General features: G+C 44.2%; 1 protein-coding gene and 1 long non-coding RNA gene across 3 annotated transcripts; both read left to right on the top strand.

The window, feature by feature from the left end:
- The first annotated feature begins 2,920 nt into the window (after positions 1-2,920).
- Positions 2,921-6,394, top strand: LOC104584713. Its single transcript, XM_010240121.3, has 2 exons — positions 2,921-3,211; positions 5,066-6,394. The coding sequence occupies exon 2, from the start codon at positions 5,068-5,070 to the stop codon at positions 5,983-5,985; it is 918 nt and encodes a 305-aa protein (XP_010238423.1). The 5' UTR covers positions 2,921-3,211; positions 5,066-5,067; the 3' UTR covers positions 5,986-6,394.
- Positions 6,395-7,114: 720 nt separating this feature from the next.
- Positions 7,115-10,111, top strand: LOC112272316. Of its 2 annotated transcripts, XR_002965950.1 has the most exons (3): positions 7,115-7,253; positions 7,512-7,994; positions 9,351-10,111. It is a non-coding gene; the product is annotated as an uncharacterized LOC112272316 (long non-coding RNA). The 2 variants fall into 2 exon arrangements; XR_002965949.1 differs by having other exon boundaries at positions 7,115-7,994.
- The last annotated feature ends 2,011 nt before the right edge of the window (positions 10,112-12,122 follow it).

Raw genomic sequence — 12,122 nt, 5'->3', positions numbered from 1 at the left:
TGCAAGTGGCCAAGCCCTGGAACCCACCAGGCAACCTATAAGACAGCCAAACTCAGTGAATACAAACTCAAAAGCAGGACGAAGGATTTTACACCTCCAGGTGGCCCGAACCTGGGTAAAATCATCAGTGTCACACGCTTTGTATCTTTGGCCACGCCAGCGATCGCCGGAGAGATCCCCACAGCCCACCACCGAAGCAAAAAAGGGGGTGTTCAACATCTTCGGTGTCTGAGTTTCGGGCTCCGGCACGGGCTGAGATGGGTTCACCAATGAGGGAGGCGACTCTATCATGTAATGGCCCCCAAGACGACGACGAGAGCATATCGTGGCCGCAAGGAGGATGGTCGGAGGATGAGGGAGTGGTTTTTGTGAAAATATCACAATTGCCTTCGTGCAATTTCCTCTCAGAATTCATCCTCGTATTTTTGAAGATATTATCTCCATTTCAAAATATAAGAAGCTAGGACTTTCTCCTAAGTCAAACTTCTTCAAATTTGACAAAAATATATAGAAAATATACAATATTTAGAATATCAAATACATATACTATGAAGATATATATCAATGTAGATTTAAGAAAAATAATTTGAAGTTGTAGACGCTGATAGATTTTTTTTGTATCACCTGAGTAGGTCAAGTTTGACTTAGTTTACAGTTTTGAACATATTATATTTATATTTTTACTAGCAGAGTGTCCGTGCGTTGTTACAGAATAATTAAGAAAATACTAACCACCGTAGGCAATTCCAATACCTTTAATGTGCACAGAAGTTCACCGGGGCAAAAATTCAAAAAAAAATAATTGTCTTTTCCGTAGGCCTAGGGTCCGAGCCCACGGCCTTGCCTCTTCTCGTCTCGTATGTTGATCTCTCTCCCATCCGGATCTCTCTCCTCTGCCTCTCCACACGGGACATGCGTTCTGCTCCACATCGGGTCGCAACTATGCTCGCCGGTGACGGGGCAAAGAGTTCTGGACTCCGGCGAGCGGGCGAGCAGCAAGGAGTCACCCGCAGTGCTCCCCACGGTCCATCTCTCTCCCTCGATCTATTTTTCCTCTCTCCCTCTGCTCTCTCTGCGGCGCGATGGCGAGCAGCAAGTAATTGGACTATGCCGCCGGCTTCTCCGTTGCGCCGCCGGCTCCTCTGCCTCCCCTCAACCTCCGGCCGCCTCCTCTCCCTTCCGTCCACCACGTGCCCCACATCCTCGAGTTCGCCACCGCTGGCTACAAAGAAAAGTTCAACACCAAGACCCCGTGGGTGACGATGTCGATGCCGGTTTGCAGGATGTGGCCTTCCCCTGGAACCGACGGTGGGCGGCGGCGCACAGACGCGGCCACAACCTCGATCGCCCCTGACCTCAACGTGGTCGTCCTTGCCCCGACCTCGACCACGTTGCCAGAGTTGAGCAGGCATGAGGAAGAGCATCAAGGAAGAGGCAACAACTAATCGCATAGTTTGTAAAACATATGTTGGACAAATAGAATATAATTGCAGATAAATAGCCATAATTTAACTCTCAGATAAAGAAATTTCAACTTTCGGATACCAATTGTCTCAAATTTAATATCTGAGACACTTATTATGAATCGGAGAGATTAGTATATTTGGCTTCATGTCAAAAAGTAACTTAAAGTAACATTCGGCAAGGTAGCATCATGGTCATTGTCTACATAAAGAGAAGAGTAAAATACATCGTAGGTCTTATAACTATTCGAGGTGTGTCAACTGAGTCCTAATTCTATCAAAGTGCATATTTGGATCCTAATTCTTTGTAAGTTGTTCACGCGTGGTCCTATTCGAACCAGAGCCGCTGCTGACCGGCCTTGTGACATGTTGACCGCCACGCTGGCTAACTGACAAGTCGCTGAAAATTCCAAATAGGCCCAACCTTTCCGTTCTACTCATTCTGCGGTCCTTTCCCCTGATTCTCCCCACCTCGCTCGGAGCATAGGAACTTGCAGGGGCTGCGGTGTTGGAAGGGATCCCTTCTTCTTGCCTCTCTTCCTCGCTACGGTATAGGCACTTGCGGTCGAGACATGGTAGCGGGCCGGCAGCGCGGGCAGCTCAAGCAACGGGAAGAAGAAAGATAGAAAATTTGCAACTGGAGTCTCCATTCTTTATAAGGGGGTTTATGCAAAATTCCAGACCACAGGAACGGTGGGACCTTGGTCGACGTGGCAGCGGTCAACATGCCACCTGGCAGGTCAGCAGCGGCTCGGGCTCAAATAGAACCATGCGTGAACAACTCACAAAGAATTAGGGTCTAAATATGCACTTTGATAGAATTAGGACTCACTTGACACACCTCAAATAGTTACAGGACCTGCGGTGCATTTTACTCTAAAGAGAAAGAGCTGAAATAAAGTTAGTAATATTAAGAACTAAAATTGTTGTCCTGCATGAAACTGTCCGAGTTGAGATTAAACATGAAGAATCATGTCAGCGAACCGAACTATAGCTGTTTTTTCATACAAGAGAAAGAGCTGAAATAAACTGAGTAACATGATTCTTCATGTCACCAAATATATGTAATTATGTATGTATGAATTCCAACTTCCAATATGTTATTCAGTTCCGCACTACTACCCTTAGTAGTGTGTGTTTTCAGCTATAACTGGCACCTCGCCCCAGTACATGGTACGGGGGATACAAATACGGGAATACGGTGGTCCTCTTTGCCTCTTGCGTGTCCTATAGATACAAACACGAACACCTGTTGATGCAGACACATGCGCTAGAAGTACCCGGTAGGATATTAATTTTGAAAAAAAGAACTACGGCCGTCCGCCATCACCACCAGACCCGATTAGCTACTACTCCCATCCCATGTTTTTTCTTAATTTTAAATAACTCCCATGCGTTGGGAAGGGGGCTCTCCACGGTAACCGATGGCACTGACGGTGGGGCCCACCCAAAATTTTCCCTCCCGCTTCTTCCTTCGTCCTCCTCCCTCCGTACGACGTCTTCGGTATCTAGAAGCTTCGCCCCCCATCCACCCCGTTCCGCCGCACCAAAGCCTCCCCCAGTCCGACCTAAGCCAGCCCATACGGTCCATACCCGTCTCCCGCTGTCCCGCACCCTCATTCCGACCTAAGCTCCCCACCAAGCCGGCCGCCGCCGCACGCATCTTCAACGACTCCTCCGACCGCAGCCGCCGCTCCCGTCCAAGCCGGCCGCCGCCCACCGATCAGCCCCCTGACGGCGGTCTCTGGGTGAGAATTGTTCGCTCTTCTTCTATTTGCCCAAGCTGTCTCCCTTCAATTTTAGGGTATTTAAGTTTTTGTGTCACAACGGATGAACGAATGCACAGCACCGTGGAGAGCCCCTTCCATCATTAGGCTTAGACATCACCATCGATCGTGTTTTATGCCTTTGATTGGTCTCTGAATCGGCCTAATCTGTCACTCGTGTATAGTAACGCCGCTGAGTGCTTCTATGTTTGCGGGTAAGTAGGGATGAGTATTGCACTGCCTGTAAAACCTGGAAGGAAAGCACTATATCTTCATTTTCTTCATATTTCAGGTTTAACTGCTGTCAATCTCCATGTAAACAACACACACACACAAATTTTAAGCCTGTAGAAATGTTCCTTCCTTCTTGTAACTGGCCAGTAAAATAAAGTTTAGAGATTATGGAGAACTCAATAAATTTATCCTCTTGTTTTAGCTCTGTAGCTTTGTTCTCCCAAGTGCTGTAGATAGTTGGTAATTTGTATGTATTAAACAAATTCAGATTTGCAAATGGAGGTGGCTGTTGGATAAAAAACTGTCGTCTCATGTTGCCTCAAACTACCCAGGCTCCGTTTTGCCTGTTCGGTTCAGCTTCGTTGTTCCATCCCCTACACACCTCTTTGTTATGGCAGAACTGGAACATTTATTTACATGCTCCGTCGTCAGATATAAATCCTCCCCATCTTTGATTCTGTGATGATTCGTCACAGCTGGGTTATACTCCCTCCGATCCTAAATTATTGTCTCAAATTTGCCCAAATATGGATGTATCTACTCATAAAAGGCGTCTAGATACATGTAATATTTCGACAACAATTTAGGATCGGAGGGAGCACTACCAATCTCGCCGGCACCTTCAGGTCGCAGCACACTATCTGGGTGGTGGCTGTCCTTGCACCAAGTACCCATGGACTGCGCACCACCTCAAGGGATTTCCTTTCTCCTAGCACATGTATCTGCATCAGCAGGTGCTCGTGTTTGTACCTATCGGGCGCAAGAGACAAAGAGGACCAAGGCTCTCTCAGTTGTTCTGTATGCGGACACCATCAGCTTCTGTCACTTCGTCAACGAAACAACCGGTCTCAGCACTCATATCTCTCTCTCTCTCTCTCTCTCTCTCTCTCTCTATATATATATATATATATATATATATATATATATATATAATCCGAGGGTAGCTCCACTTGATTAGCTAAGAAGTAGAATTCAGTTCAACAAGGCAAATACAAATATGGATGTCAGATGAGATGCCAACTCTGGAGGTTAAGTCAGTGTTTTGGATTTTCACTACGTGCCCGCGGTAACTTTTCTATCTTGGCTAACATGTCAATTGGTTGTCGTGTGTTCTGTATAGACATAGTTGGCATCTTGAAGGTAATGCAATGAGTAACCATTTGTCTGTCATTGACAGGATGTAGTATGATGACCCTTTTACTATACACAATTCACTGAGTCTCAAGTTCCAGTGTTACTTCAATGTTTTAATTTCAAAGTTATAACTCCTGCAATATTTTCGTCTTCGTTAATACGCATCTCTGTCATTTCATCAGAGTATCACCAAATTTGATTAGCATGGAAATGGTCTAAATGTGGCAGTTGCCCCTTAAACAAATTTCTGGCCATTTTATTGAATATTATAACACAAGTTGAAACATCCAAAACGCTTTCTAAATGTATAGCGCGTATCCCACAGCAACGCTCTGAGCATAATCTAGCAAATAATAGGAAGTTAGGATATGTATCATTTGTGTGCAAGAGGACTGCCGGAGCCTCTCCTACAGTTTCGTTTCCAAAAAACAACAAGACTCATGACCTCTTTACTGCTGTTTTTTTTAGGTATGGCGTCCTGCGCCAGTTGGGCTGATGTATTCAATAAATCGACTCCTTCCGTTTTCTATGCCTGGATAGGTCCGAAGGCAGACAAGTTGAACGAAATCAATGCTATTGCTAAAAGAGCAAAACCAGCAGATGATGTGGCTATAATAGCAGGAGCACCAGCAGCAGCAGAAACAGAAGCAGAAGCAGAAGATGACATTCAAGGAGATCTTGAAGTTGAGGACAGCAGCACAATGGGTGCAAATTCCACTGCGTTTTTTGTCGGCTCTAATGACACAGAAATATTTATGCTGACAAGTGCTCATGGGTTAGACCACCTATATACAGAAGAACACCCTCTTACCCTGCAGACAATGAGGATGTTCGAGGTTTGGATATTATGTGACCACTATGAACAAGATTATCAGCACGATGTATTAACATGGAAGAAGAAATATTCAGATGATAGGGGATATGGCAAAGCAACTATAGTAGGAGGGGATTCTTCAAAAGATATCCTTCTCTTGTCTGTGAAAAAGAAAAACATAACAAGCTATAGGGGCAAGGGACCGTGCAAGAAAGTCCACCCATCACTTGTCATAAGCATGACTAACCCAAAGGAGGCAAACGACGCTTTGATGATATCTTGGCCCTCGCATCACACAAGGACCACAACAAAAGGTCCTGTGGGTCCAATGAGGGTGATAGACGCAGTAGGTGAGAACAATGAGCATGGATACAAGATGAAGTTGCTAGAAGTCTATATGAAAAGTATGCGTGGATCTTCAGGTGCTCCTCTTCTCAATGCTCAAGGGGAGGTAATTGGCCTTCTGCACGGAGGATTCGAAGGAAATCATTCTTATTTTGTGGCTGTAGAGCATATCAGGGCATTTCTGCGAGCAAGGAAGGTAGGGAAGCCTGATGCCAATATAGGACCCTAGCCGCAGATGGTTCCTCTGACAAGTACACAGGAAGCACATCCATGATATAAAGCAAGAAGGAGAGTCTGCCAATGTTTATATCCCTTGTTCTTCAATTGTCTCGGACCTTTTTTGGAGGAATCGAGTTCATGCTGGGGTGGAGAGATCCGGAGGGATTCTGCTAATTGAACATGCTGGCCAGGCTGAGGACTACAAACATCTCCTAGAAAACTTTACGTGCTTAGGCATCTAGTGCGACTTTACTTTAATTTTAGCTTTGATTTGAAGATTTTGCAGCATTGGTCAAGGTATTTGGTCTACAAATTTAGTGACAATTATGATTACTGTTTGAATATAGAGTTTTTGTTGTATTCAACTAAAAAGCAGTCTTTTACATGCAACATGTGATGAAAAAATGACCTCCCCTTAATATTTGGGCTGTATGTTTTCTTCCCCTTAGTATTTGACATTCTTCCCAGAAAAAGGTACCCAGGCATTAGATACATGACGTACTTTTCAGTTGTAATACCTCCTAACTGAAAATATGATGCAAATGTGAAACCTGTATTTCATTGCCTAGGGCAGGGTTTTAGCCAGATCACAGTTAATTAGTTGCTCCTGGTTAGTTTACCAATAACTGACACTTGTAGAGAAAAGTTACCCAAAACAAAACCAGACAACTTAACGAGGCACATCAGGTTAAAATTAAAGGAAAACTGAACCAGACAACCATTAAAAATCTCTGCCTGCAGTACATAAGAAATATCATGGAGATATGTGAAAAGGTGGTATACCAAGAGACATGTCGACAGGGTAGGTATCATATGAGAAGTTTACCTTAAGCATAGATAAATTAGGACCTAAATGCACTCTCCTTGTAAGAAAATTTTCTGTACATGGCACATTAGTGGACTCTAGATTCATCAAAAGCCAAAATAAACAAAGTAGTAAAGAATTACATGATGTGTACGTCCTGTGGGATGACCACACTCCAACAACTCGCCGGCTGCTTGGTCTGGCGGCTGGAGTGTGCATGGAGCTGTGGAGAGAAGGCGGGGCGGAGGGGGGGATGGAATGCTTTTGGACTTCGCCTGGTACGCAGGATGCAGGTGTGTGAGGACATGGAGGTGCTGATCGCCTCCCATCGAGCTGAGCATCGAAGCCGACGGAGCTTGTTTCGTTAGACATTTATAGTACAATATATTGAACTAACTGTCTTGGTGTGTACACTAACTGGCAGATGGCAACTCCTGCAGAAACGTCAGTTCTTCCATTCTCACAGGGCACAGGTGCGTGAAAAAGATTGTACCTTGCTTGCATAGGTGCATGACCTATTACAATTTTGATGCATACAAATATTTTATGCTTGTCGTGATCCTTAATTCTTTAGTCACATCCCAGGTTATTCTACATTTGTTTTCTCGGAGCCTGGTGCTCCTTCAGTTTGATATTTTGTATTTAACAATCAGTTCGACCTCTGATTTGGTATTTTGATTTTGATGCTGATTCTAGCAAAGGTCTATAATGTTAGGTTCTGTCTCCTGCAGAGATTGATGGGAAATAAAAGAAATTCTACATTCACTGTTGGTTCCGCTTCAATTAAAATATGATGATCTGAAAGAGCTTGCCTGTCTATTGTCTATCATTACCAGAGTATGGCGATCTTTCCAGCGTGATGTCTTGGTATCAGATATGTGTTTATGAAGTTGATTTTAAGTATCAATTTTGTTTTGCCTCCTACCAGCTTTTTTATATTCTATAGTTGTAATATGGTTACGCCTTAAATTTTCCTGCACGTGCTCATCATTTAGTGATTTTTCCAGCTTTCTTATGTTTTGTTCTGTTGGATTTTTGTTATATATGTATTTTAATTGTTATGACTTGAAATATTTACGGTTTCATTACTGCATTTGAGATCTTGCTTGACTTCATTTACCTTTGTCGTAGCCAATGGCATTGGAACAAGTTTTCTCGGATCATGATAGTGAAGATGAAGTTGATGATGACATTGCTGATTTTGAAGATAGACGGTCAGATACTGTAATCTTTTTGTCTCTCTGTTCAGAAACACATGTTGCCTGCCTAAAACTGAGCTTCCTCGAGCCGTCTAATACTCAAGGTCTATATTTTAAGTTACTCCCGCCGATCCTAAATTTTTGTCTCAAGTTTGCTCAAATATGGATGTATCTATTCTTAGAAAACGTCTAGATACATGTAATATTTCGACAACAATTTAGGATCGGAGGGAGTATTACTTTTCTTGGTGGGTTGCAGATGTTTGATGACTTTGTTGATGTCACAAAAGATGAGAAACTTATTATGCATATGTGAAATTCATTCATTCGGAGACAAAGGTCAGGCATATCTGCATGATTCTATGTTTCAAGCAATGAGATTTCAGATTTAGAATTTGAATTCCCAAATTGGAAATTCCTTTTTATGATATTAGTTCCAGAGTCAAACTTTAGATTTGAAAAATCTGAAGTACCAAAACATCATTTTCTTTGCATATACCATTTCTCAAAAGAATTTAGTAATGTCTTAAGTCGAAAATGTTTCCAGATAGAAGGCTATCTTAAATTCATAAGTCTTCACCTTGCATGACACACATTATTCTTCACAATCTCTTCATCTTGCATGTACCTTTTTTCATATTGATTCTATGTTTTATGTTCCATGCAATGATAATTCAAAAGCATTTGTTGATTCCTCACATTGCATGTCACCTCTTTCGCGGTTTCCCTTCTGGCTCTCGGGTCTCGAGTCTCGACGGATAGTGACTCTCGGTGGCTAGGTCTGATTATGTCGCCCAGGCTCTGCATATTCAAAGTAGTTTATGTGTTGCTCATCTCTGAGTAATTTATTGTGTATAGCTACAGTACTCGGAAGAACCCAAAGATGATTGATATCACGCATATGTTTGTCATCCTTGGGTTCTGAATTTCCATATAGATAACCTGGGATGTAGATACATCAATTATTGTGTTTCTCATCTTTGGGTTCTGAATTCTACTCTTCACTGTTATCCTAAAGCCGTCAAGTTATATGTATTCTGAATGTTATCAGGACCACGTTTACCTTAATTGGTTTGGATTATATTGCCACATACGTGGACAGTAGATTGTTTGCCTATTGTTACTTTCTCTATGTGTCTATGTGGCTTTGCTTCCATATCTTTGAGCACTTGGAGCTGTTCTTTATTCCTCTTCAGTGCCACAAATATATATTCATCTAGCAGAGGATATTGGTGTGACGTATGGATAAATGCTTACGCCTAAAAACATTGCATGAGGCCAAATTACAGTGCTTATACCAGAGAAGTGTGTTCTTACAAGGGAATATTTCTGTTTGATTCTTACCAAGAAATGCTTCTCGTTTTCATGCAGGATCATCTTCTACATACTCTAATTTCAGCTTTGGATGGACCAACGTTAAAGATGTTGCCCTGGCACATATCATTGCGTATGAAGTTGCTTCAGCAAACGGAAGATACTGCTTGGTTGGAAGAGTTGCTCACTACTTGGAGATTGTCGAGATCATACATGAATATTGAACTTCAAATGCCAGACAAGATAATATTGCACCTGGGCCTGTTCTGGACTGTATGTATTGCACCTGGACTGCAACTCTACAGGTGCAATACATACAGCCCAGGTGTTGTTCTGTGACTCAACCAAAGATGCCTGTATTGTTCGATCTGCCTGTCTGGCTCTTTGTTGTGCTGCATGGCCAGACCGAGATCCAAAGTACTACGATCCTTAATCCTTATGCTTCAGTGGCGGATCTAGCATGTACACACACAATGAATTTACCCATGACAAGCCGGTTGCCTCGCTGAAGCTTTGTAGCAATTTCTTTGGGACCATTTGGAATCTCTGCTCCTCATCCAACAACACCCGTTTGCGGATCAGCTCGGATTGTGATCATGTCGTAAGAATGGGTATGGCAAGTATCAGCGAGAACAGGTTAAATGGATGTGGATGTACAAAGTATCAGCGAAAACAGGTTAAATGATCATGTCCTCACTCTTTCAAATTCAGGTTGTATGTGGATGTACCAAGTTTCCTGATTTTCTGTTGACTTGTATTCAGCATGGCACTTATGCTTTTTTTCTTTTATGGAAGCATGGCACTTATGCTTTTTTTTAGAGGAGCATAGCACTTATGCTGACTGATGAGTAACGAAACGGCTTGATTCTAAAAAAAAGAAAAAATTGCTGGAGACGCTCTCAAGACACGAAATATGGAAGTTCGCGCTGCAGCACTCGCTCGCCTCCGCGCCTCCCCTCGCCGTGCAGGCCCTGAAGGAGACGCCCGCCGGCTGCTGCCCCGCCTCCCCTGTAAGCTTCTTCTCCGGTTCTCCCTCTCCCTTCTCCCGCTCTGTAATCTGCTCATCCGTAATCTGTTCACGGCTTCGTATATGACTAGGATGTAGCAGTGTAGAGTAGCTCGCCGTAGCAGTCTGGGAGCGAATAGATGGACCGTTCATTCATCGATTTCTTTTTCTCCCCTTCATTCAGAATTTGCTTGGGACCGCTAGTTCTTTTACCCTGTCAGAATCTTATGAGACAAACGTATCGCCAGATCCTTTTGTTTGGAAAATCGGCATGTCAGGCATATCCCCATATCGCCTATCCTATATCTATATGTATCCAAGTATCCACACAACCTAGCTTGGTACAAGGTATAGGTGCATCACAGCTAATTATGCAGTTTCCTGATGAATACCTAACTAATGGCAGTCTGTTTAGCCTACTCTATGTCTGGCGCCTCGCGCAAATTAGCTCAGTGCTTGGTCGGAGCCTGTTTGACTTTGTGACTGAGATAAGTAATCACTACTCAACTATCGGTAACTAGCTCATGACTGTTTTTGTTCTGTTAGTGGTATATGTTTTACATCTAACCACATTTTACCCAGCAATTCTTTTGACTACACTTTCATATGTTCTTATGTTGTTCTCATTGCATAAGCCTTCTCAATATGATTTCTGAAGAAAGCCAAGTTTGTTGGAATTGGTTAAATGGTTTGTATGCTGTAAGATTAGAAAAGAAGGGCCCGGCCGCCGGCCGGCCTCGTTTCGATCTACAGCGCGCCGCAGCCGCAGAGAGGCGAGACGGTGACGCCTCGTGCGAGCCCGGCCATGGAAACGATTCAGCAGCGCGGGGGATGGATCGATCGATCGCGGAAAAAGTGGGCGCAGCGATCTACGAGAGAAAGATCTCGTTGCTGTATGGGCTGGAGAACATATCTCGTGGCCGGCCACGTCTGCAGGGCTGCAGTGCCTCTGGATCGATGGATCGATCGTGTGGTCACCCGTTGCGCGCGACCGAGTACACGTGCTTGGCCGCGGCTTCGGCTCCAGCCTCGTCCACAGGTGCGGACTGCAGCTAGCTGCTAGCACCGGACGTGCCGGAAGCTAACAAAGAGAGTAGCTAAGCCGAGGGAAAAAAAAAAGCGAGGGCCGAAACAGACGATCAGAAAACCCAGGAGTGCGACGTACGTAAAGCCGATGGTAAACGTGTGGGACGACTGAGGCTCGGCCGAGAAGACGAGAGAAAAAGGCTGTGGGTGGAACAAACTTCTGTTAATTCGATCGGTGCTAAACGAGTCACGCTAGGTCGTCGACAGGCAATTTACCTGCACCAGTGGCAGACTTGAAGTGCACACCTCTCTTTCGTTTTTCTTTTCTTTTTTCTTAACCTGCAAGCTGCAACCACTGCAGTAGGCAGAGCTCCCGCCGTTCATTGGAGGGAGATATTTGTTTGCCCTTGCCACGTAAGACGCCCCTGCCCGTGATACCTTGGAGAATCAGAAACAGGACGGGGACAGCGACCATTCCAAAGCCACTGGCTCTCCCCCTGATGCAGACCCCCCGCCCACTGTCCACCGCCCCCTCCTGCCACTTGTACCGTTGTAGTACGTGCTCCCTCCGCCCGAGAGAAAAATATCTACTCCGGCTTACTTTGATCAGGTGATCAGAGCATCATTACAGAGATTACTATAATGATAAGTATCAATTATGGGTGGACTACAGCTGCTGCATTGTTCTCCTGCTGGACTAGCTAGCTTAGCGGGTGTTGCAGGACTGCCCTGAGAGGCCTGAGCAAGCTAGGATACTTCTTTTATTCGCATTCTAGAAGCAATGCTCCGGATCACCG

This window comes from Brachypodium distachyon, chromosome 4, assembly GCF_000005505.3.
Source record: "Brachypodium distachyon strain Bd21 chromosome 4, Brachypodium_distachyon_v3.0, whole genome shotgun sequence".
Classification (NCBI taxonomy): domain Eukaryota; kingdom Viridiplantae; phylum Streptophyta; class Magnoliopsida; order Poales; family Poaceae; genus Brachypodium; species Brachypodium distachyon.
This window is presented reverse-complemented; position numbering and strand designations above follow the sequence as displayed.

What these genes read in the sequence shown, in the direction of transcription:
- LOC104584713 (XM_010240121.3), top strand. Translation starts at nt 5,068, where the DNA reads ATGGCGTCCTGCGCCAGTTGGGCTGATGTATTCAATAAATCGACTCCT.